This window comes from Dendrobates tinctorius, unplaced genomic scaffold (genome assembly GCF_039654945.1).
Source record: "Dendrobates tinctorius isolate UK_male_01 unplaced genomic scaffold, ASM3965494v1 ptg000526l, whole genome shotgun sequence".
Lineage (NCBI taxonomy): Eukaryota > Metazoa > Chordata > Amphibia > Anura > Dendrobatidae > Dendrobates > Dendrobates tinctorius.
In genome coordinates, this window is record NW_027362185.1 from 150956 (window position 1) to 176005 (window position 25050).

The 25050-nt window shown below is 46.4% G+C and overlaps 2 protein-coding genes and 1 pseudogene across 2 annotated transcripts; 2 read left to right on the plus strand and 1 right to left on the minus strand.

Annotated features, from left to right (window-relative positions):
- Window positions 1-2505: 2505 nt before the first annotated feature.
- On the plus strand, window positions 2506-5190 carry LOC141078236 (vacuolar protein-sorting-associated protein 25-like; annotated as a pseudogene).
- Window positions 5191-6526: 1336 nt separating this feature from the next.
- On the minus strand, window positions 6527-8095 carry LOC141078237 (eukaryotic translation initiation factor 4 gamma 2-like; the record flags this gene model as incomplete). Its single annotated transcript, XM_073565061.1, has 5 exons — window positions 8018-8095; window positions 7687-7902; window positions 7357-7612; window positions 6873-7077; window positions 6527-6770 (listed from the first exon to the last, which is right to left on the minus strand). Coding segments are annotated over exons 1-5 (999 nt in total), but the record flags the coding sequence as incomplete, so codon positions are not given.
- Window positions 8096-8933: 838 nt separating this feature from the next.
- On the plus strand, window positions 8934-17766 carry LOC141078238 (uncharacterized). The gene is made up of 5 exons (XM_073565062.1): window positions 8934-9692; window positions 9782-9840; window positions 9919-10051; window positions 10202-10349; window positions 14862-17766. Exon 5 carries the CDS (start codon window positions 16232-16234, stop codon window positions 17303-17305), a length of 1074 nt encoding a protein of 357 aa, XP_073421163.1. The 5' UTR covers window positions 8934-9692; window positions 9782-9840; window positions 9919-10051; window positions 10202-10349; window positions 14862-16231; the 3' UTR covers window positions 17306-17766.
- The last annotated feature ends 7284 nt before the right edge of the window (window positions 17767-25050 follow it).

The following is a 25050-nucleotide window of genomic DNA, read 5'->3' on the forward strand; positions in this document are numbered from 1 at the left end:
ACACTTGTGGATTGTGTGCGGCCCACTGATATCTGAGCGCTATGTGACACGCTCGATGGCACAGCTGCCTGTGACCAAAGTGACGAGAGGATAATGGAGATTTTGAATCTCTGCGTACACTTTTGGACACTGGACACTTGTGGATTGTGTGCGGCCCACTGATATCTGAGCGCTATGTGACACGCTCGATGGCACAGCTGCCTGTGACCAAAGTGACGAGAGGATAATGGAGATTTTGAATCTCTGCGTACACTTGTGGACAGTGGACACTTGTGGATTGTGTGCGGCCCACTGATATCTGAGCGCTATGTGACACGCTCGATGGCACAGCTGCCTGTGACCAAAGTGACGAGAGGATAATGGAGATTTTGAATCTCTGCGTACACTTTTGGACAGTGGACACTTGTGGATTGTGTGCGGCCCACTGATATCTGAGCGCTATGTGACACGCTCGATGGCACAGCTGCCTGTGACCAAAGTGACGAGAGGATAAGGGAGATTGGATTGCTTTTAAAAAAGCAGTTTGCGGAGCAGTGGGTAAACAGCAATGCCAGCGTGTCAGGAAGCCTTAGAAGGCAGCCCAACAACCAACACCACTGATACACCACAATATAGCCTCCCCTTGCACTGCACACACAGTGATTTGTGTGTTGTGCAGGCCAAATCGCTAGCAGCAGAAGCAGTTTTTTTGTCTTCTTCCCTGCCTAACGCTCTCCCTACAGAATCAGCAGCAACCTCTCCCTATACTAAGATCGGCAGAAGTAAGATGGCGGTCGGCGTGCACGCCCTTTTATACCCCCTGTGACGCCCACCAAAGCAAGCCAATCACTTGCATGCCCTTCTGAAAGATGGTGGTGACCCGTGCCTATGTCATCACGTTGCCCACAGTGTCCGTGGATCCTGATTGGCTGAAAAAGAGCGCAAAACAAACTTTTGAAACGCGACTTTGGCGCGTAAGTCGCTGACCTCGTGGCCGACCTCATCCTAGGGTCGGGTTTCGTTTCATGAAACCCGACTTTGCCAAAAGTCGGCGACTTTTGAATTTTTTCGACCCGTTTCGCTCAACTCTACAGATAGCACATCTTTTAAGTCTCCCTGAATTCCTGTTATCCTTCTTTGGAGTTGCTGAGACAGGTGTTCCCCCCTGCCCCCCCAGAATGCACAGAGTATATGCCATGTGTTTCTAAGTGTAGGGTAAGGCCTAAAGTGGGTATTGCTTTGCAAGCTTACTCTCATGCCCCTGGCTTTGTTCCAAGCCAATGTCTGCTTTAGCAGAATCCTCCATGGAGGATTTTCTGGTATGAAGTCCCATCTTACAGTAGGGTAGCCAACATACACGAGGACCCTATTTATACGATACCGATGCGTCTGAAGTCCTTGCCGGATCCTCTTCCTGCATTTCCCTGTGGACTGCATGCCGGCAGCGACACGTAAATGCCCGACCTGCAAAGATGACGTCCCCGGAAGCGCACCCGCAGGAGGCAGACACCCAAGCAGGGGGAAGCAGCTTGCAACTCAGGAGCAGCGCTTCATTGAGGTAGGCTGAAGGACCCTCATTGGAGGGTGTCGGCTCAAGATCTCTTGCTAGCAGGAAAGGCTGGGTCCTCGATCCACGCTGATCTGCCCGATGCGGCTAGGAATAGGAGCTAAAGAACACAAAAAATGCAATGTAGACTCTGTAAAATGCAATATATTCAGCGACTATCCGCTCAGCTGAGAAAAACTGCAGTGTACAAAGTAGCCTTAGCTCATGTCTCCTCCAGAGCTGCATTCACAATGTCACAGCTAGATGTGATATTCAGTTCAGTCATTTTTGTTAGCAAATTGAACAGGTTTTGATATCTTACTCAATTTCAATACTTCGAGGACCAATTCTTTTTTTTTTTTTTTTTTTTCCCCTCCCCTCAGCATTGTAAGCGTCACTTTCCAGGGCAGAGATCGATCTTTCAAAATGGAGCAGACTTTGTGCAAGTAAACCAGGTGTATATATATTTTTCTTTTTTTTTAGATTTTTTTCTTTTTTTATTATTTTTTTTTTTAATTTTTAAAGATTTGTGCACTTGCCCAGGCTCGAAGATATTAAAATATAGCACAAAGGAAAAGAAAAAAGCCCATTTACTAGAGGTAGAAATACAGGCAATATATACTATACGGCAACAACCATCGACTTACAATTATAGATTTACTGTAACAGCCAAATATTGCAACGAGTCAAGTATCACTGAGCACAGTGCATCTTCAGTATTCAGTGTTGCTAATTAATCAGGTTTTGTTGGTTTTTTTTTTTCCCTTCTCTCTCAATTTTGGCAGCAGCGTCCTTGCCACTGACCAGCGTCTGTTGAGAACTTGGGGGGTAATTATTGCATGCTGCTTATTATACACGGATCTAAGCATTACAGATAGGCCGGGGTCACACTAACCGACGCAAAATACGGTCAGTATTTTACATGCGTAATACGACACATAGAATGTATATATATATATATATATGTATTCTATGTGTCTATATCTATTCATTCGTTTCTTTATTAAAACTGTCAGTGTGAGTTTACTGTATAGCGCACTGAATTGCCGGCTTTGCTAAAAGACACCGGGTGCGTATTTCTCGCAGGTCACACGTGTGTTCCGTGTGTAATCCATATTTTTTGCGCACCCATAGACTTTCATTGGCGTACTACGGCCGTAGTACGCTGACAATCGCAGCATGCTGCGATTGGCACGGAGCCTAGAATACAGATGAGAAATATACGGCTGGTGCGAGGGGCCCCATAGAGAATCATTGGTCCGTGTCTAATGCGTGCTTTTAGCGCCTCTCACTCAGCCATATTCCTCGCCAGTGTGACCCCGGCCATACTCTAAGAATATTGCATGGCTGACTGATTAAGACGTTACACTTTAAAAACCTGTTTTTTTTGTAGGCAGAAGGATCCTTAGTCGGCATGCCTCTCCTCCATCAGATATTGCAACTAAAAAAAAATAAATAAAGCGTTACAGCGGAATGGTGCTTTCGCAGTGGTAAGGTAAAAAAAAATGCAGTTTACATCGTAGCAACAGAATGTGGTGAGTTCTCCTTCAATTGAAGTCTTCCAACAGAGGCTGGACAGACATCTGTCTGGGATGATTTAGCGACTCCTGCTTTGAGCAGGGGGTTGGACCAGATGGCCCAGGAGGTCCCTTCCAACTCTACGATTCTATGATGTCTGCACAACTTTTAAAGTTTTGGCTGGTTCTTTAGTCGGCCTCTTCCTCCGATTCTTCTTCTTCCGCCGTCTCCAGCCATATCAGCCACTGGTTCACCTGCAAAAAAAAATAAACAAAAATATATATCAATCAAGTAGGACTTGAGCCTCACATGTGGCCAAGAGGTAAAAGAAAATCATAAGGCCCGGAAGAGCTTTTCGTGGCGCTGCAGAAATGGATTTCGAGTGGCCCTGGCAGTACAACTTTCCTCCGTTCTACACGTTGCAGTAGCAGCTGTCGGCTTGGAGTTCACTAGTTTTGTCTTACTGCCGACATAAGTTATACACTGTGAATGTAATGGAAATACAGGAGAGCCCCTTGTTCAACAACAAGAAAACACAAAGAAAGCTGTGCTTGGAGTCAGTGCAGGTTATCTTAAGGTACTGTCACACTAAGCGATATCGCTAGCAATATCGCTATAACTGGTGACGTTATAGCGATATCGCTGTGTGATACTTACCTCCGACCGCTCCCCCCGCTGGTTATCGCTGATCGCGCGAGAACGTCCAGGACTGTTTCTCGCCGTCAGCTTCCGGCTGGGCTTCCTGTGGAGAGACGAGCGTGGAGCCGGGCGGGAGGACGCAGGATCGCCGCGTCTGACAGGTAAGTAGCGACCCCCGTCCCCAGCGATGTCGCTGGTGAGATCTGCCTGTGTGGCAGCTCACTAGCGACCACTTAGCGATGTACCAGCGATCCTGACCGCATCATATTGCTGGTCGGGATCGCTGGTACATCGCTAAGTGTGACAGCACCTTTAGGGGAACTCAGGAAAAAGGTAACTTAGAATGGTTGGATAGAAGCAAAACCAGATCAGATGAATGGGGAAAAGTAATCTACCAATGGGTTTTGAAGAACGGAATGACCAATTCTGTGTTCACACTTTATGAGTTAATTAGTGGAGATGAAACAGAAGAAGATTTCCACAGGTTGGATGAAGCCATGCTCCTCAGATCATTGGAAGCCCTACAGCTGGAACACAAAGCGGAGATCATAACACTAAAGGACAGCAAGGGTGTGAAATTCTTTTAATGATTATGATCCCAGTCCTGTTTGACTGTTGAACAAACCTAGAACTATTTTATACAGGAGCATATTGAGATCTCCTGCCATCTGCTGGACGTTTACGTATATTACAAGGTGCCAGTCACTGCCTTGTAACAGTGGTATTCCCTGGATATTTCTGCTGACACATGACATCCTATTTTTTACTCCGCATTCAGCGTCTGTATATATAGCGTGATGAAGTAACACTCCTTAGGGAATGCAATTTACGGCTGATGTTTGATGAGATGCCAGAAGCTTCAAGGTGCTATTGATTTTAAATATTTGCCAAAATATCAGCCCCTACTTATTTTGGTTTTGCTCACAGATTTACCTTTGCCCTTGAACCATGTTGGAGATAGGTTTCACAGTTGATCTCTTGCGTTCCTCGACCTTTTTGCAAGATTACTCACTTAATAAATCTGTATGTACATAATAAACAGGGTCCACCCCAAAAAAAAAAAAAAGAAAATCATACATTTTCACAAAATTGCCATTCCAGATCCCAGCTAGCTATGGGGAAAGCCATCGCACTATTTGTTACAGTCGACGACTACTGGAAAAAGTTGTAAGCAGATAGATCTATAAAAACTATGTAGAAAAAAAATTGTAATATCCAGCTGCATGCAATTTTGCAGAAGTTACTAGATGAACTTGCAGCTGCAAGTGAACAATCATGGTATATACACACTAGGAGGCGCCAACCTAATTAATGTTGCAGCCCCCCATGATCATTTTCACACCATGTAGCTGATAGGTCTTAGTAGATTTAAAATCAGTTGTATAGATTTAGTTGCAAGTCTGATTGTTGAGGATTTCCCCTGTAACAATGACATTTACCCCAGTTACAGAGGAAATACTCAACAATCCCAGCTGTGTAAGGCTACTGTCACACTAACGTTTCCTGGAGTTGCGGAGGGATGCGCACGGCCGCCATGAAGCTCCGCCCACGGCCGCACCTCCTCCGGTCAGCTCAGCCTATGGGCGCATGACGCTGCATGTGACCTGCGTACCCTATCTTTAGCATTGGGTATACAGGCCATGCGCAGGTATGCGTTTGCCGGCGCATGCGTCCTTTTGACGGTGCGCCGACCTGCGCCAAACGCACCATGTTGCATTTTGGTGCACTTGGCGCACCATCAAAAGGACGCATGCGCCGGCAAACGGATACCTGAGCACGGCCTGCATACCCAATGCTAAAGCTAGGGTGCGCAGATCGCATGCAGCGTCATGCGCCCATAGGCGAAGCTGACCGGAGGAGGTGCGGCCGTGGGCTGAGCTTCACGGCGGCCGTGCGTATCCCTCCGCAGCTCCAGGAAATGCTAGTGTGACAGTAGCCTTACACAGCTGGATTTAACAGTTTATCCTTTCATGCCTCACAAAAGATGCAGAGTGCCTGTAGACTGCCATGGCAGCCTGGGGAGTAAAATTAAGAGCCTTGTCTTTAATGTTAATATCAGTAAGGGTCTGAGCACACATTGTGGTTTTATTGAATTTTTTCTTCTGAGGTCAAAAAACCATGAAGAGTCTTAGTACCAGCAAAGTAAATGAGATTCTTGACCTCTCATGCACATTTCTTATTTTTTCCTTGCATGTCACTTTGTTCTGCGTTTTTTTGGACACAGACGTCACCCATGCTAATGAATGGGGAAAAGCATCAAAAATTTTATACGGCATTTTTCCTGCCAAAACATCAATTTACAGATTATTCTACTGCAAACACTGAACAAGTACATACTCCAAGGTTCTCCTCCATAATTACAGAGGAGGGCTAATTTACACATCCCCCACATGGACCATCACTAATAGGTCTCTACATACGACCAGAGTCCTTAGACTAAGGACTCATGAGTGTATTTTCAATCCATGTGCGCAATGGACCTTACATGGATTATTGTTCACCCATGTGCAAGTCCAAGTGAAAAAACAAGCTAGTGTGCAAGCACCAGTTGTCTATGCAGATACGTGTGAGGAGACCTTCACGACATGCACATGTGATTGATTTGAAAGTATAGTGTTTGTCCAAACTTAGACCTTTTTAGTGGCCAAAAAACTTTTGCTACCTTCTTACCTGGAATAAAGCTTTTCCTTTCCCAGGAAATTCCTGTGTGATGTCTTCCTTCCATGCCAAAAAGGCTTCCTCTTCTAGAATCTCCATATAGAAATGGACAAAGAAGCACAGTAACATGCCTGAAAACACAAGACAATACTTGTTAAGGAGGCAGGAGATGCACGACAGTAGCCACCATGCAGGTATGACGAGGCGAGTGGTGACCGTACCTTTGGGGAAGTTTTTACCGCAGCAGTGCACCTGAAGGGCGTAGAGGGCACTGACTTGCAATTCCACGTGGACATGGAGGAACTTCTGCATCACTGGCTTAAATGACAGCAGCAGCTGCTTCTCCTGCTCCAGCAGCTCCTTTGATGGCGCTGCCGTCTGATCATCGTCATCCATTTGGCAAACATCATTAGAAATATACTGTAAAAAGCTGAAGGGGAGGAAAGTGGGAAAATAAGTCAAAAGTGATCATCTTACATCAGCGCATGTACGGCCACCGCCAAGTGTGAACACGCGTCTTCAGGAGACTCACCTGGTCATCAAAATATTAACAAATCCTTTATCTACATGAAGTTTAGGAGAAATGTTATCCTTAATCCACTTGTCAATGGTTTGTGGAGATGGATCCATCTTGATTTGTTTCAACAACTCTTTCTCCAGTTTCATCAAAGGAAATAGGAAGCTCAAGCCCTTTCCTTCAAGGATCTCCAGCATGCGGTCCTTGTTCTGGTCGATTTCTAGGAGTAAGGAGGAACAAGGCTCAGTCGTGCGATGCAGCTCCTGGCACAGCCAGGTGACCCAGGCAGTGTAGAGAGGAAAGTGAACGTAAGCTAAAAGTTGCAGCCCCTTCATTCTCAAGATCAGTGAAGGACCCCCATGTTTTAGACAGTGATTGCATATCCGGTAAGGTTCTGTTTAGACCGTGCAGTTTTCAGGGCATGCCACGTGCAGATTTTGCAATCATAAAGGAACCGTGGTAGGTCCGTACCTCAATTTCACGGCCACAATACACTCACCTGGTAACATCTTCTGCATATTCACTTTGCTCTGCTGGAACAGCTCCATCAGCCATTCCCGATCTTTGAGCTTGGCCAGTTGAAGGCAGAGTAGGAACAAAGGAAAATGGGTGCCATTCTCCAAGGGCTGAGCCAGTTCAGAAATGCTCACCAGGTCAGCAATTATGGCACGAGCTGCAAGTTGTGCCAGGTGAGATTTCACCAGGGGAATGTCCACCTCCAGTTTTGGGCACTGGTCCAGCACATTTAGAAAAGCCTGTACAAGACGATGTGGTCAGTGACAGGAGCAAAAAAAGTCTCGGCAGACCTGAACAGGACACCCCGCTTTACCTGCATGAAGTTGTCACTGGTGGCCACACCTTCTTGCCACAGGACCCCGATCAGAGAGCTGGCGCGCGCCTTGTCTTCATCGGACCGGTCTAGTGATTGAAGGATGATCCTACTTATCATTTCTGGGATGAAGTGTTTGGGAGCTCTCATTTCTTTCACACTGTTTATGGCATCGGCAGCATTCCCATTGTTCAAGTACTCCGTCACAAATGCTTCCTGAAATGAGAAAACAATCATCCATAAAATAACGAAATGCAAAGTATTAAAAGATCATAGATTCCTTTGGATGGCAAAAAAAGATGGTGGATCAACATGGGCATGGCAATCGGACTAGTAACCTCATCTGAAAGGGGTTCATGAGGTCCAAGAGAACTTTTGCATCTGGGCGTTTCCACTCTTGAAATGACATTTTAACTCTTAAAAGGGAAATCGGTCAAATTTTTGCCATGTGATCAGAGCAGCATGATGTAGGGGCAAAAATCCTGATTCCAACTTTGCATAGTGTCAACCTCCTATTGGCAGCAGTATACACTCAAGGTTTCCTGTGTCCACCAATGAAGAGATAGAGAAACCATGACTCCAGCGATGTGTCACTTACTAGGCCGAGTTTTATTAGGAGCAGATCATCACTAATGGACTAGGCGTCTCATGTCTTCTGGTCAAGTCGCACCCCCAACATGGATTGGCAGCTTCCTGTGTACAGTGTGCATAGGCAGAAAGCTGCCAATTAGTGGTGTGGGCGGAGTTATACAGAACTCAGCATTCCGAGCTCCGCAGCACAGAATACTCATTCCAGCGATGTGTCACTTAGTTTATTGGGTATAAGTAGTCGTGATGGAATCAGCATTCTCTGCCCCTACATCATATTTCTCTTAGGCTAGTTTCACACTACCCCGCCGTGAAGCTCCGCCCCCTGCCGTACCTCCTCCGGTCTGCTCCGCCTATGGGCGCATGCCGCTGCTTGCGGCCTGCGTACCCTATCTTTAGCATTGGGTACGCAGGCCGTGCGCAGGTATGCTTTTGCCGCCGCATGCGTCCTTTTGACCGTGCGGCGACCTGCACCAAACGCAACGTGTTGCATTTTGGTGCGCTCGCCGCACCGTCCAAAGGACGCATGCGGCTGCAAAAGCATACCTGCACACGGCCTGCGTACCCAATGCTAAAGATAGGGTACGCAGGTTGCATGCAGCGGCATGTGCCGATAGGCGGAGCTGACTAGAGGAGGCGCAGCAGGGGGCGGAGCTTCACAGCGAGCGTCCGCTGCGCCTACAAACGCTAGTGTGAAACTCCTTACATAACATAGCAAAAAAAAAATATTTCCTTTTAAGTGAGGAGTAAAAACCTTAAGTGTCCTCTTAGGTTGGCAAAATGAAAGGATCTTAGGGTCCCGTTTCACTTAGGGACGCTCCAGCGATCCCGACAACGATACGATCTGGTAAGGATCGCTGGTGCATCGCTACATGGTTGCTAGTAAGCTGTCAAACAGGCAGATCTCTTCAGCGATGCAGCAACGATCCAGCGATCCGTATAACGACCTCGGCGGTCGTTGGGACCTTGTCATACAGCAGCGATTCTGACGATTCCCGCCTGCGTCCCCGAGTTCTGCGTCTCCAACGAGGTCGCTCGTAGGCGTCAAACACAGTGATGCATGCTGGCCAGCAGGACACCAGCGATCAAAAAATGACCCAGGACATTCGAGCACGATCAGTGATAACCAGCGCGGGGGGGGCGGTCGCTGCTATGTGTCACATGTAGTGAGATCGCAGGCAAGGTCACTGTTGCGTCACAAAATCTGTGGAAAAAAAAAAGCTACAGTATTTGTCTTGATTCCTGACTTTTTCCCCTTCTCTGACCCTGCAGGCTCGTCACGTGGCCCCTAATGACACCGTCCTCGTGTTTAATGTGGCTCTGGTGCTGCAAGGGTTGGCAACATCCATGCTGAAAGATGAGAAAAGCAACCTGAAGGAAGTACTGAATGCTGTGAAAGAGCTGGAACTCGCCTACCGGTGAGAGGAGCATGGGATCTGCATCTGAGGGCCACGTCCATATTGGCCAGGTAGCGTCTGTGAAATCTGACCTGATGTTTCTTCTGCAGATATTTCAAGTTGGTGACAAGATGAGGTTTGATTTGGCGCTGGCAGCAACTGAGGCCAGGTATGTGCTACAGGGATGGAGAACACATCTCATGGATGTGGACCGTTGCCTCACTATAACACGTTGTCCACATTGTAGGCAATGCTCTGATCTGAGTCAGGCTCAGTATCACGTGGCTCGAGCTCGCAAGCAGGATGAGGAGGAGAAGGAGCTGCGAGCCAAGCAAGAGCAGGAGAAGGAGGTTCTGTGGCAGAAGCTGCTAAAGGAACAGGTGGGTGTCCTTGGCCTCACATAGGATAAAAACTAAGAGGGGAGCTGGGGAAGCAGAGGGATGCAGGTGATGCTGAATGATGGGCTTTTAGTGTTGGTAAGTTACCGCCCGTTCCCTGATCCATAGCTTATTTTTTTAATAAACTTTCAGGAAGAGAAACGTTTCAGAGATTGAGGAGCAAAAGAAACTCTTGGAGCAAAGGGCACAATATGTGGAAAGGATCGAGAACATCCTGCAGTTCACTGGAGAGATGGAGACTCCAAAATAGAAGAACTGAGGAGGCGGTGGTGGCGGCTGGGTGAGTCTTGTATGGTGACATCATGCAGGTCCAGATGGAACTTGATGCAGGGCCCGCTGTACGTGATTTATGTGCAGCATTGGGCTCTGCTAAACACGTGCTGTAGGCTCTGCGCTGTGTCGGTCTCTGCTGTACATGTACTGTAGACTCGGGGCAGTGTCGTCCTCTGCTGCACATGTACTGTAGACTCTGGGCAGTCTCGGCCTCTGCTGCACATGTACTGTAGACTCTGGGCAGTGTCGGCCTCTGCTGCACATGTACTGTAGACTCTGGGATGTGTCGGCCTCTGCTGCACATGTACTGTAGACTCTGGGATGTGTCGGCCTCTGCTGCACATGTACTGTAGACTCTGGGCAGTGTCGGCCTCTGCTGCACATGTACTGTAGACTCTGGGCAGTGTCGGCCTCTGCTGCACATGTACTGTAGGCTCTGGGCTGTGTCGCGGTCACATGGGAATCAGTGAGCCAATCAGCGTGGTTTTAATCGGCGCGTGCGCGCTGGAGACCAGAGGTGTCAGCTGATACAGGGGAAGGCGTCACAAATTACCCCGGGCGCACAGGGAGGAAGTGATCCTCCCGGAACCCGGGGGAAGGCGCAAAGACACCGCCCCCCGATCGCCAACACCAAGGAGAGCAGGGCGCAAGCGCACAACCACTAGATCACCACCGAGATATAGTGTCAAAGTAGAAAAGAAGAAACCTCAACGTCAGAATAATGGAATATAGATTCATAATGTAACAAAATTATACATCTCTAAAATCGCAAATAAGCAACAGTATACACAAATGTGTAAACTATCCCATATCAAGAGTACGATTTCAGACATGTATACAAGCACAATACATATAGTCATATAGACATAAAATGGAGGAACTTGATAATACAGGAGATGACCAGAGGTGATGAAGATATATTTTCACGTTCAGATGGATTAGAAGGTCCCACGACAAACTAAGAAAAATTGAATTAAAAGAGGGTAAATTAAAAACACATAATAAAAACACGAGAAACCCCACATCCTGAGAGGAAGGGAAGCCAAGGAAAAATGAGAGGGAAAATGGAAAAAAGGGGGGGATATTATAATAAGATGACAATAGCATCTAACAACTAGGTATTGAGTCCTACAAAAATCCTACAAAAAAGAGGAAAAGGACAGGGATTCATTAAGGCCCCTCGGGGCCAAAGTGTCCAACGTTACGATCCATTTGGCCTCACCTTGAGCCAATCTGCGTTTATAATTTCCGCCTCTTACACCAAGATGGACCTTATCAATACCTCTGATTTTAAGCGAAGAAGACTCACTATTATGGTATTGTCGGAAGTGGCGAGGTAATGTTTTAAGAAGTGATAGATCAGTCACTGTCTTCGACGCACAAATGTCCCGCACATACTCATGTACCCGTGTTCTTAATTCCCTAGACGTTAGGCTAATATATATATCTTAGAACAGCCACATGTGGCATAATATATGACGTTTGTACTACTACATGATATCCGATAACGGATATCATATTGTTTCTCCATCAGAAGAGGTAAAAGTAGAGCAGCGCAGGACATTTGTGCATGCCAGACAGTGACCGCAGGGTATGGAACCGGTGACAGGGCCCCTAGTGCCAAATGGATTAGCCAGAACAGGTATGTAGTGGCTATTAAGAAGGTCATTAAGATTTTTTGACCTCCTTGAAGTCATCAGGGGATGCTTACCCAAACACGATCTCAGGGAGGGCTCAGTACCCAGAACAGGCCAATGTTTAGTAAGGACACGTCTTATATTATCCCACTGATGGTTGAAAGTCGAGATTATTATTATTATTATTATTATTATTATTATTTATTGTTATAGCGCCATTTATTCCATGGCGCTTTACATGTAAGGAGGGGTATACATAAAAGCAAGTACAATAATCTTAAACAATACAAGTCATAACTGGTACAGGAGGAGAGAGGACCCTGCCCGCTAAGGCTTACAATCTACAAGGGATGGGTGAGAATACAGTAGGCGAGGGTAGAGCTGGTCGTGCAGCGGTTTGGTCGATCGGTGGTTACTGCAGGTTGTAGGCTTGTCGGAAGAGGTGGGTCTTCAGGCTCTTTTTGAAGGTTTCAATGGTAGGTGAGAGTCTGACATGTTGTGGTAGAGAGTTCCAGAGTAGGGGTGATGCACGAGAGAAATCTTGTATGCGATTGTGGGAAGAGGAGATAAGAGGGGAGTGGAGAAGGAGATCTTGTGAGGATCGGAGGTTGCGTGCGGGAAAGTACCGGGAGACGACGTCACAGATGTATGGAGGAGACAGGTTGTGGATGGCTTTGTATGTCATGGTTAGGGTTTTGTACTGGAGTCTCTGGGCAATGGGGAGCCAGTGAAGGGATTGACAGAGGGGAGAAGCTGGGGAATAGCGGAACCTAATAGGTCCATCATTACTAGACCGAGAGTTCCCAGTATGGGATTTGAGGAGACCAGATTGTGGAGTCGCCCTTGCCCTTAGATACCCATTTTTTATGCATCTATTGGAATATCCATGGCTGGAAAACCGTGATTTTAAATCAGCCGATTGGGAACTCTCGGTCTAGTAATGATGGACCTATTAGGTTCATCTCGACTTTGATCAGTGGGATAATATGAGACGTGTCCTTACTAAACATTGGCCTGTTCTGGGTACCGAGCCCTCCCTGAGATCGTGTTTGGGTAAGCATCCCCTGATGACTTCATGGAGGTCAAAAAATCTTAATGACCTTCTTGTTAATAGCCACTACGTACCTGTTCTGGCTAATCCATTTGGCACGAGGGGCCCTGTCACCGGTTCCATACCATGCGGTCACTGTCTGGTATGCACAAATGTCCTGCGCTGCTCTACTTTTACCTCTTCTGACGGAGAAACAATATGATATCCGTTATCGGATATCATGTAGTAGTACAAACGTCATATATTATGCCACATGTGGCTGTTCTAAGATATATATATTAGCCTAACGTCTAGGGAATTAAGAACACGGGTACGTGAGCATGTGCGGGACATTTCTGCGTCGAAGACAGTGACTGATCTGTCACTTCTTAAAACATTGCCTCGCCACTTCCGACAATACCATAATAGTGAGTCTTCTTCGCTTAAAATCAGAGGTATTGATAAGGTCCATCTTGGCGTAAGAGGCGGAAATTATAAACGCAGATTGGCTCAAGTTGAGGCCAAATGGATTGTAACGTTGGACACTTTGGCCCCGAGGGGCCTTAATGAATCCCTGTCCTTTTCCTCTTTTTTGTAGGATTTTTGCAGGACTCAATATCTAGTTGTTAGATGCTATTGTCATCTTATTATAATATCCCCCCCCCTTTTTCCGTTTTCCCTCTCATTTTTCCTTGGCTTCCCTTCCTCTCAGGATGTGGGGTTTCTCGTGTTTTTATTGTGTTTTTAATTTACCCTCTTTTAATTCAGTTTTTCTTAGTTTGTCGTGGGACCTTCTAATCCATCTGAACGTGAAAATATATCTTCATCACCTCTGGTCATCTCCTGTATTATCAAGTTCCTCCATTTTATGTCTATATGACTATATGTATTGTGCTTGTATACATGTCTGAAATAGTACTCTTGATATGGGATAGTTTACACATTTGTGTATACTGTTGCTTATTTGCGATTTTAGAGATGTATAATTTTGTTACATTATGAATCTATATTCCATTATTCTGACGTTGAGGTTTCTTCTTTTCTACTTTTACACTATATCTCGGTGGTGATCTAGTGGTTGTGCGCGTGCGCCCAGCTCTCCTTGGTGTTGGCGATCGGGGGCGGTGTCTTTGCGCCTTCCCCGGGCTCCGGGAGGATCGCTTCCTCCCTGTGCTCCCGGGGTAATGTGTGACGCCTTTCCCTGTATCAGCTGACGCCTCTGGTCTCCAGCGCGCATGCGCCGATTAGAACCACCCTGATTGGCTCACTGATTCCCATGGGACATAAGAAGGTCCTGCGCCCCACCACATACAGACTTCCCTTGAGAAAGCGTTGTCTCTTCACGCGAAACGCGCGTCGGGCTTTCCCTCACCTGGCCCTGGGGTCATCCCGCTCCTGCCTACACCTCGGTAAGACATCGCGTTTATACATGCTGTTTTCACGCGATCGCTATCCATCCATACCTTATGGTGTCTTTTTGGGCATTGCTCTTATGTGACATGTCGGTTTATAACTGCACTTGCTATTTATATACTCATGTATACACCGCATGTACTCTTTGTTATTCAAGGCATTTTGGGTGTGGGTATTACCCTGGGTTGAGCTGTGTCTACCTTGTGGTGCTGTCATTTTATTTACCATATTTCTGATATGACGTTTTTCTACATATTTGAATAAAGATTGTAAGATTTTTTACTTCATTCACCTGTTGACTCGGATTTTCTCTTGCATGCATATCTGTTGGAGTGGGTGTCTCTTCTTCTAGGGGGAGCACAGTTTATCTCCCTTTCTGTGACACGTAGGATGTCACTGAGGCATTTGTGTCTAATAATTATTTCTGTGTTTTTCACAGTGTGCCTCAATCCTAGTATGGATTTCCGTGCACGTGAGCAGACGTGGCGTGCACTCATTAATGACACAATACAGGACGATACGGGGGGGCCCAGAGGGAGCGAGTAGGGAAATTCAGGATATCATTCAACAGTTTAGAGATCTGCTCCGCAAACGGACCCGTATTTGGTGGAACCATGCATTTCTCGAAAAATATTTACAGAAAGATCTCATACCGCGTGGCCTACGGATTCAGGTTTTTCCATCTTTTCCTGTAAATGACGATGTTTTTAAAAATAAATGGGAAACTCTGACTAACACATGTTCTAGGGGCTTTATGGAATTACTTAAACAGATGAACCATGAGTCCCTAGTATCTCTGGAATCAGAGATTGAAACCTTACAGGTGACTCTCCGTAAAGAAATGACCAGTGATTCCTTAAAAAAATTAAATGAGGAATTGGATGAGCTCTCCCAGAAATGGGCCCAGGAAATTCAGACTACCAAGTCTAAAAAATTCCAAAGAGACGTAGAAGATAAAAAATTGCTACGTGTCTATAGATGGCGGAACCCGCAGGACCGTTCAAGATCATAATTTAGGAGCTATTCACGCTCCAGGTCCAGATCTACTTCTATGAGGTCTAACTATTCGGGGGAGGATGAGCAGATTCCCAAAAATCACAGTAAAGCGGGTCCCTCTGGGATCATCTCTACAAATAAATGGATTCTGACGAGACAGACGTTGAAAAATAAATCTAACAGTGGAAAGGCTTCCCAATCCCAGGGGTGGCTACAGGTACTCAATTTGTCATCACATGTATTGTCCGACACTCAATTGGAGGTTCTATCCAAAGGCCTCTCTTTTTGTCCCACTAATTCTTTTCATTTCTTTACAGCCATGAAAGACCTGCATTTGTTTTCTCGCAAGCTTTTGCTGCGTAAACTACATATGAAGAGAGACTCCAGTGAATCGATGTGTGAGGTCGAGAGAGAGGCTTTACGCAATTTGGAGGAGCTCTTAAATGAGCAAACAATCATTACCTCAAGTAGGTTTCCACCATCTATTCTACCTAGGTCAACAAAATTCCCCCCCTTGTCGTTAAGTCCGGCAATTGAGGTTTTCACAAGGCTGGTACAGGAGGAATTTAAGTAGTTAACAACTAGGCGTCAATATGACAACCTTACACATGCTCAACGCATTGCTATATCTGAACTCCAATCCTTGCCTGACGTTGTCTTCAAACCGGCAGACAAAGGGGGGGGAATATTGTTATTTGACCTCATGAGAAATACGAACGTGAGGCATTTCGCCAATTGAGAGATACGGGTACTTATTTACGCTTATCCTATAATCCTCTTGCGACCTTCTCTCTCGACCTACAATGTATTCTCATGGAGGCACTTGACAATAATGTAATCACCAAGCAGGTCTTTGATGGTTTGGTTGCCAAATATCCAAGAGTCCCTACATTTTATTTGCTACCCAAAATCCACAAGGATGCCCTCGACCCTCCGGGGCGTCCTATTGTGTCAGGCATCGATGGATTATGTGATCCTGTATGCCGTTTTATTGATTTCTACTTAAAACCTCTAGTGGAAACTCTGCCATCGTACATACGTGACACTACGGACGCCCTGGCTAGCGTCGATGGCATCTTTGTGGAATATGGGACTTTGTTGGTGACCGCTGACGTGGAGAGCCTTTATACCTGCATTGAACATTTGCATGGGATCGATGCGGTCCGCCTCTTCCTGGGTTCCTCCGACCTGGATGGCCCTTTACGTGAGTTGATCCTCAAGCTGCTGCACTATATCCTTACCCACAATTTCTTTACATTCAAGGATCAGTTCTTTTTGCAGAAACGCGGCACAGCCATGGGTGCGGCCTGTGCGCCCGCGTACGCTAATCTCTTCCTCGGTTCGTGGGAGAGATCCTTGTTTGGCGACGCAGGCGTGCCGGCCGCTTCCCATGTTCTGTGCTGGCATAGATATATTGATGACATCCTATTTTTGTGGGACGGGACTGTGCAGCAGCTCGAGGATTTCATGAGGACGCTTAATCAAAACTCATTTAATATTCATTTGACTTATACTTTTGAATTTAAGGAAATTAATTTTTTATATGTCACTCTGAGTGTGGACCCTACGGGCCACATTCAGACTGACGTCTATCGTAAACCAACATCCGTTAATTCTTTGGTACATGCGTCCTCTGCTCACTATCCATCCACCATTAGGGCTGTCCCGGTCGGACAGTTCCTACGGATGAGGCGGATCTGTTCATCGGATGAGAAATTTGAAGCCCAATCGGCTGATTTAAAATCACGGTTTTCCAGCCGTGGATATTCCAATAGATGCATAAAAAATGGGTATCTAAGGGCAAGGGCGACTCCACGATCTGGTCTCCTCAAATCCCATACTGGGAACTCTCTTTCTGATATGATGTTTTTCTACATATTTGAATAAAGATTGTAAGATTTTTTTACTTCATTCACCTGTTGACTCGGATTTTCCCTTGCATGCATATTCTCCATCCTATAGTCCCATGCCCATATACCCATCATACATATTCGCCATCCCATAATCGAGTGCCTACATACCCGTCATACATATCCTCCATCCCATAGTCAGTGCCCAGATACCCATCACACATCCTCCATCGCATAGTGCAGTGCCCATATACCCATCACACATCCTCTATCCCATAGTCAACCATTATGACATCAAATTGTGCGGCGGGGCTTGCAACCTATGATGAATAAGCGTCGCCATGGCAACCATTATGACATAATGAGGGGCTGGCCTTGATGCGCACACACTTTTTCCCCATTATGTAGATAGGGGCAAAATTGTTTAGTGAATTTTAATGCGCAGGTTAAGATTTCACCTCACAACATAGCTTAGGACGCTCTCGGGGTCCAGACGTGTGACTGTGCCAAATTTTGTGGCTGTAGTTGCGACGGTGCGGATGCCTATGCCGGACATACACACATACATACATACACACCCTTGAGCTTTATATATTAGATATCATATTTTTCACTTTATAAGACGCTCCGGATTATAAGACGCACCGCAAATTTTGAGGAGAAAAATAGGAAAAAACGTTTTTTTAATGAAATGGTGGTGCCTCATATAATCCAGGCGCCTTATTGCTTACCTGGGGTGGTGGCTGCAGTGAAGCGGGGTCCCAGGGTCGCTGCTGGAGGAGGCAGGAGTGGGGTGATACTGCAGGCCGCTGGAAGGGATGAGGGTGCTCCAATGTGCAGCGCGCTGCCAGGGGGGCTCATGCTGCTGCCAGGGGAGCTCGTGCTGCAGATAGGGGGGCTCGTGCTGCTTCCAGGGGTCTGTGCTGCTGCCAGGGGGGCTCGTGCTGCTACCAGGGGGGCTCGTGCTGCTGCCAGAGGGGCTCGTGCTGCTACCAGGGGGGCTCGTGCTGCTACCAGGGGTCTGTGCTGCTACCAGGGGGGCTTGTGCTGCTACCAGGGGGCTGTACTGCTGCCAGGGAGGTCTGTGCAGCAGCCCGGGGCTCTGCCGACATTTACCAGGTGTAGGCCGCAGGGGTGTCCGGGTGTCCGTCGGCGCTGTGGGTGTCTCCGGGTGCCCAGCCGTGTCTCCACGTGCCCAGCGGTGTCTCCGGTTCCCATCCCGGGGCTCTGCCGACATTTTGCGACAGGCCAGAGCCCCGGGGCTCCCTCTCGGTTCCCTCTCTATTGGCTTCGGCAATATGGCGGCCGCCGCCGGGGGTGGAGCATGCGCTGATGGTGATCTCGGGACTGAGATCTCGAGAGATGAGATTTCAGCGCTGAGATTTCATCTCTCGAGATGTCAGTCCTGAGATCACCATCAACGCATGCGCCGCCCCCCGGCAGCGGCCGCCATATTGCCGGAGCCAATAGGGAACCGAGAGGGAGCCCCGGGGCTCTGGTCTGTCACAAAATGTCGGCAGAGCCCCGGGATGGGAACTGGATACACCGTTGGGCACCCGGAGACACCCACAGCGCCGACGGACACCCGGAGACACCTGGGCACCCCTGCGGCCTATACTCTGTAAAGTATATCCTCTTTGTAAGATGCACCCCCATTTTCTCCCCAAGTTTGGGGGAAAAAAGTGCATCTTACAATGTGGAAAATACGGTATGTATATCTAAAATATAATTATATATATAATATAATTATATATATATATTATATTAAATATAATTATATATATTATACATACATATAGTGTATATTAGCTAGACATATTTAATATATAGTAAATATATGTATAGAGAGAGAGAGTATTCTGCCACCGATATACGTGGATGAGATGTATCTGAGGGATGTGATCATGAATCTCTATAAACAATGGCGAATAGCGTTACTCGCCAGCCTGTGCTCCCAATTCCTATCAGCGGCGCGTGGTGGTCTGGAAGGATGATGCTGTGATGAATTCAACAAGCTTTATTACAGTACCTTGATGAGATGAGATGTCAAGGAAGATGAAGAAATGGAGATGAGGTAGGAGTGAGGACTGTAGGTTAGAGCTGTTATAGAAGCACCAGATTAGAGATGATAGGAGCTCCAGGTTGGAGGTAACAAGAGAATCCTTTCTCCAGCTCTGTGTGTTACAAGATGGGCCAGAGTACAAAACAGGAAACAGCACGAAAAAGATAGGAGGAGCTATAGGCAGAGAGGTATTATAGGAAAGTACCATAACAAAATATTACAGTGTAATACCGCAATGGCCAGTAGATGGCAGAAAAGTATAACAAATACAATAGATGATAAACTAAGTATATACCAATACATAAATGTACATGTATGGCTGAAAATCTATCAGAATAAACTAAAACAGCACACTCCCCGTCTGAAATCCTTGGATTTCACATATCAACAGTCTCGAATTGGGAGTGTTTACCTGAAGTACATGGAGAGATACCTCAACCTGTAAGATAAAAAAGCAATGCATGCAATGCGACAATAAAATGTTGTTTAACAAGATAGATTAATGTTTATAACGAGTTCCTGAAGTAATCCAAAGGATAACCCATCTTCGGATTGGAGTAGCCGCACTAGGCCAAACTGTCTCCAACCCATTTGTAATCCAAAGGTCTAAGTTCCTTGAAAGAGTTCCTACTGATTGGATGGATAATCAATCCTCAACCGGTATGAGTAAGATAATGTCTGATATAGGCCTAATGAAGGATTTGGGGTCACCTTGCTTAGTAACTGTCACTTCTACCTTGCATACCTTGCCATCGTCACTTGGAAAGGTTTTAGATATAAGTCCCATAGGCCATGCGTTTCTTTCCTCCTTCTTGTCTTTCATGAGGACAATATCTCCTACTTGTAAATTTGGCTTTACTTGTTGCCATTTTCTTCGTTTTTGGAGGAGTGTCAGGTACTCCTTCTTCCATCTTTTCCAGAAAGAATTAGCCAGATGTTGCACATGCTTCCACCGTTTCTGATATTTGTCTTCGGACACAGAATCTTCAGGCGGGTTAGGAACAGTTCCAAGTTTCTGGGTGAGGAGAGTTGCCGGAGTGAGAATAGTAGGAGATTCTGGATCCATAGATATGGGTACAAGAGGTCTTGAGTTTACTATAGCAGAGACTTCTGCTAAGAAAGTGGTCAAGGTCTCGTGAGTGAGTCTTGAAAGATTTGAGTCCATCAGCATAGATTCCAGTATCCGACGAGTAATGCCTATCATTCTTTCCCATGATCCGCCCATATGGGAAGCATCAGGAGGATTGAAGACCCAGGTACAGCCATTGGCTATCAAGAAGTTCTGGACTGGTGTTGAATTCAGTTGTAGTTCTCAACAGGCCCCTACAAAGTTTGTTCCACAATCAGATTTTAATTGTTTTGCTGGTCCTCTGATGGAGAAGAATCGTCTTAGGGCATTGATGAAACTGGAGGAATCCATAGACTCTATCACTTCTATGTGTATTGCTCGTACACTCATGCACGTGAACAACACCGCCCAATGTTTACTTTCTGCATGTCCGCCTCTGGTACGACGTGCAGCGACTGCCCATGGGCCAAAAACGTCCAAGCCAACATAGGTAAATTCGGAGGCTCTGTGCTTGTCCTATCGGCAGGCAAATCAGACATCTGTTGTTGTTGCAGTTTTCCTCTTGTCTTATGACACTGAACACAATGATGAATTAAATGGGAAATCGGTCTCTTTGCTCCCACAATCCAGAGGCCTGCAGCTCTTAAGGCTCCTTCAGTGAAGTGTCTGCCTTGATGTTTGATTATTTTCATGGTAATGTCGTATTAGTAAAGTGGTGATATGGTGATGACTAGGAATAATTAGAGGATTCTTTTCTGCCTCATCCAATTTAGCCTTGTTTAAACGACCACCAACTCTCAATAAACACCTCTCTTCTATTACTGGGTTTAAGTTGACAATGGGGCTGTTTTTAGGAACGTCTTGTTTTTTACGTATACATTCCAGTTCCTTGTGAAAAACATTCTGCTGCACATTGCGTATCACAAAGAGTTCACTCAGAGCAATGTCTTCTGCAGAGAGGGGCTTATGGCAGATATGCCAACCTTGACAATCAGTGTTACTGTCCTTATTGCGAAAGCATTGTACAATGTGTACTAACCTTGCAATGGCACGAACCAACCTCGTCCATCTTGAGAAGCGATCAAAACGCCGACAGTCCAAGTCAAACTTCTCCTTGAATTTGGTAATGAAGATGCTTACATCAGGACAGATCTCTGGGTCAACATCTGGATCCTGAAGGTTGAAGCTGCCTACAACGGCAGTCTCTTCGCACTGGTGATGAAGGAACCCTGGTCCTGTTATCCAAGAAGAGCTTGCGAAGACATCAATAGACACTGGTCTTGTAGCAAGGTCCGCAGATGTTATGAATGAGTCACCGAAGGAGGCAAAAACAGAAATACTAGTCCAGAAAACCAGAGAAGTTGGCAGCTATCGGATTGCAGACCCCTGAACCTAACACCAACAACTAGCAGTAGCCGTGGGGGGTTCCTACGGTGCCCTAGACCCCTCGATCACAGCCGGAGAACTACATAGCCTAAAGACAGAAAGGGAAATCTAAACTGCCCCAGAGCAGACCCCAGAGCAATAGGCGGCCCCCAACATATAATGACGGTGAAGCAAGATGAAAAAACACTCACACAGATAGAAAGATAGGCTGAGCAAATGATGGGGCCCAAGCTAACTAAATAGGACAGAATAGAAAAGCTGCTGTCTGCAATCCGCCAAAACCCTCTCAAAAACAAGAGCCAACAGACTGATAGGGAAAAAAGCCCTGAAGACGCTAGGCTTCAAAAAGACTATATCAGTACTCAGGTATTATCTGAAGACAGAGCAAAAAGGAATTCAGCTCACCCAGCAGGGAAAGGCAGAAATCCAGAAAAACAAGGCAAAACAAAACCAAAACACAAATGCAAAAAGTAGAGCAGAAAACTTAGCTTTTGAGGAGCAGGAATCAGACTGGTCTCCAAGAATCCCTCAGAGTAATCACCCGCAAGGCAGAAGGGCGTCGGCTGCCTTATATCCAGTCAGCAATCCCAGTCACCCTGTCATGATCATTCTGCTCAGGTGCTTTGTAATCAGCCTCATTACCTTCCTTCACCAGAAGAGGGAGTTCATCAGACCTCAATGGTGAAGGGGAAAATGAACTCACAACACGCAGGGTTAAGATGGGATGGGTCATGCTGCCATTGCTGGGGCTTAGAGGATTTCCTGATCCTTTCCACTCGGTTACTGACATAGACGTAGAAGCGTTTCGTCTGGTTATATATGTAGCCCATAACTACCTTACCGTCTGTGTAGAATTTTGTGTCATCCACGTGAATAACTAGTTCGCTCTGTATGAAGTCTGCAATCTCTATGGCTAGTACAGCCCCACAGAGCTCGAGTCTGGGTATGGTGTGCTCGGGTTTAGGAGCCAGTTTAGCCTTTCCAAACAGAAATCCAACATGGGCTGCATTGTTAGAGTCTACAACCTTCAAGTAAGCGACAGCGGCAATAGCTTCAGTGGAAGCATCAGCGAATACATGAATCTCTTTCCTTTGACTCGTAGCTAGGGATGCCGGAGTGTAACAACGTGGTATGTGGATCTTATCCAAGGCGCAAAGAGATTCTCTCTACGACTTCCACCTTAGTTGTTGGTCCGCAGGGAGTGGTACATCCCAGTCCTTAATGCACTCAGAGTTGTCTCAGCAGAAGCTTGCCTAGTATAGTCAGGGGCACGACAAACCCAAGTGGATCATATAGACTGTTCACCACTGACAGAACCCCGCGCTTAGTAAATGGTTTTTCTGCACCACTAACCTGAAATCTGAAGGAGTCCTTTAGCAAGTTCCACCTCAGGCCTAGGCTTCTCTGTACTGGTGGATTGTCTGGGCCTAGATTCAAGTGCCTAAATTCAGCGGCATGATCATTAGGGTGAAAGGCCTTCATGACAACAGCACTATTGGAGGCAATTTTATGCAATCTTAAATGAGCATTAGAAAGCATACCTTGTGTCCGTTTGTACAGATCTATGGCTTCTTCCACTGTGGGCAGGGATTTAAGACCGTCGTCCACGTAGAAGTCCTTTTCAACAAACTGTTGGGCATCCTTCCCGAACTCTGCTGCGCCATCAGAGGCGGTCCTACGCAGGCCGTATGTAGCGACTGCAGGAGAAGGACTGTTTGCGAACACGTGCACCTTCATGCGGTATTCGACCATTTCCTTGTTGGTGTCGGTTTCTCGGTGCCATAGAAAACGGAGAGAATTTCTGTGATCTTGTTGCATGACGAAACAATGGAATATTTGTTCGATGTCGGCGGTAATGGCGACCGGTTCCTTTCTGAATCTCATGAGCACTCCCACCAGGTTATTAGTCAGGTTCGGACCAGTGAGGAGAACGTCATTCAGAGATACGCCGTCATGTTTGGCACTTGAATCGAACACCACTGTGTTTTGTTTTGGCTTTCTTGGATGATATATTCCAAAGGAAGGTAGATACCAGGATTCTTCATCAGCTTGCAATGGTGGAGCTGGCTCTGCGTGGTCATTACGAAATATCTTGTCCATAAAGGCTATGAAATGTTCCTTCATTTCAGGCTTGTTCCTCAATGTTCTCTGCAATGAGATGAATCTCGATAAGGTCTGTTCTCTGTTGTTAGGAAGCCTGGTCCTTGAAGCCTTGAAGGGTAAGGGAGCAACCCAGCGGTCAGATTCGTTTTTGAAGAATCCACTGTCCATCATTTTAAGAATCTCTGTCTTCTATGGATAAGGTGACTTTGTTGTCATCTTTTGTTGTGTGAAACACTGTTCTCCCTACGTAGTTACCATAGGGAGTAGGAATGATGTCAGGCTCTTGGATGCAATGAGAGAACCTTTCTTTCACTTCGTAGTGATGAGGGCATGACTTAAAGTGAGTTGCGCGACCATTTTAGAGCACATGCGTTTTACAGGCGTTGACTTCGGATGCCTTTTGACTCCTATCCAAACATACATCGCCCACGATTACCCAGCCTAGGTCGAGTCTTTGGGCGTATGGAGCATCATCTGGGCCGTTACATTGTTGGCGCACCTTGTGGACCTTCAGAATGTCCCTCCCGAGTAGGACCAGAATATCAGCATTCATATCCAGAGGAGGGATTTCTTTAGTCAGGTGCCTCAAGTAGTGATGATGAAGCACGGCTTCCGGAGTGGGAATCTCCTCCCTGTTATCAGGTATATATATGGTCACATTCAATTAGGGTTGGCAAGGGTATATGCTCATTTCCCTTGATTGAAGAGACTATGTACCCAGAGACTCTCCTGCCAGAAGTCTCAATACGACCAGAGCAGGTGTTGAGGGTGTATGGAGTCATTTGTCCCTTTATGTTAAAGATCTCAAAGAATTTGGGCCTTGCTAGAGATCGGTTACTTTGCTCATCTATTATGGCATACATTTTGGAGGCCTTGTCGGGTTGTCCTTCTGGATAGACCTTAACCAGATATACCTTGGCAAAGCATTTAGGAACAGTCCCTTCTCCACATACCTCAATACATGAGGAGGAAACAGCAGTTGCAGTTGGATCAGGAACTTGTGGCTCCCCGCCATGCTTTTGAGCAGGATTGGATGTCGCAGGAGGTTGCAAGTAGTATGGAGCTGGCGTGAGATGCAAGGCTGTGACGTGTTTATCACTGCTGCATTCAGTGCACTTAATAGCGGCCTTACAGTCCTTAGCGAGGTGGTCTGAGGAGGCGC

Coding starts and splice junctions, on each gene's coding strand:
- LOC141078238 (XM_073565062.1), top strand. CDS start 16,232: ATGGAGGCACTTGACAATAATGTAATCACCAAGCAGGTCTTTGATGGT.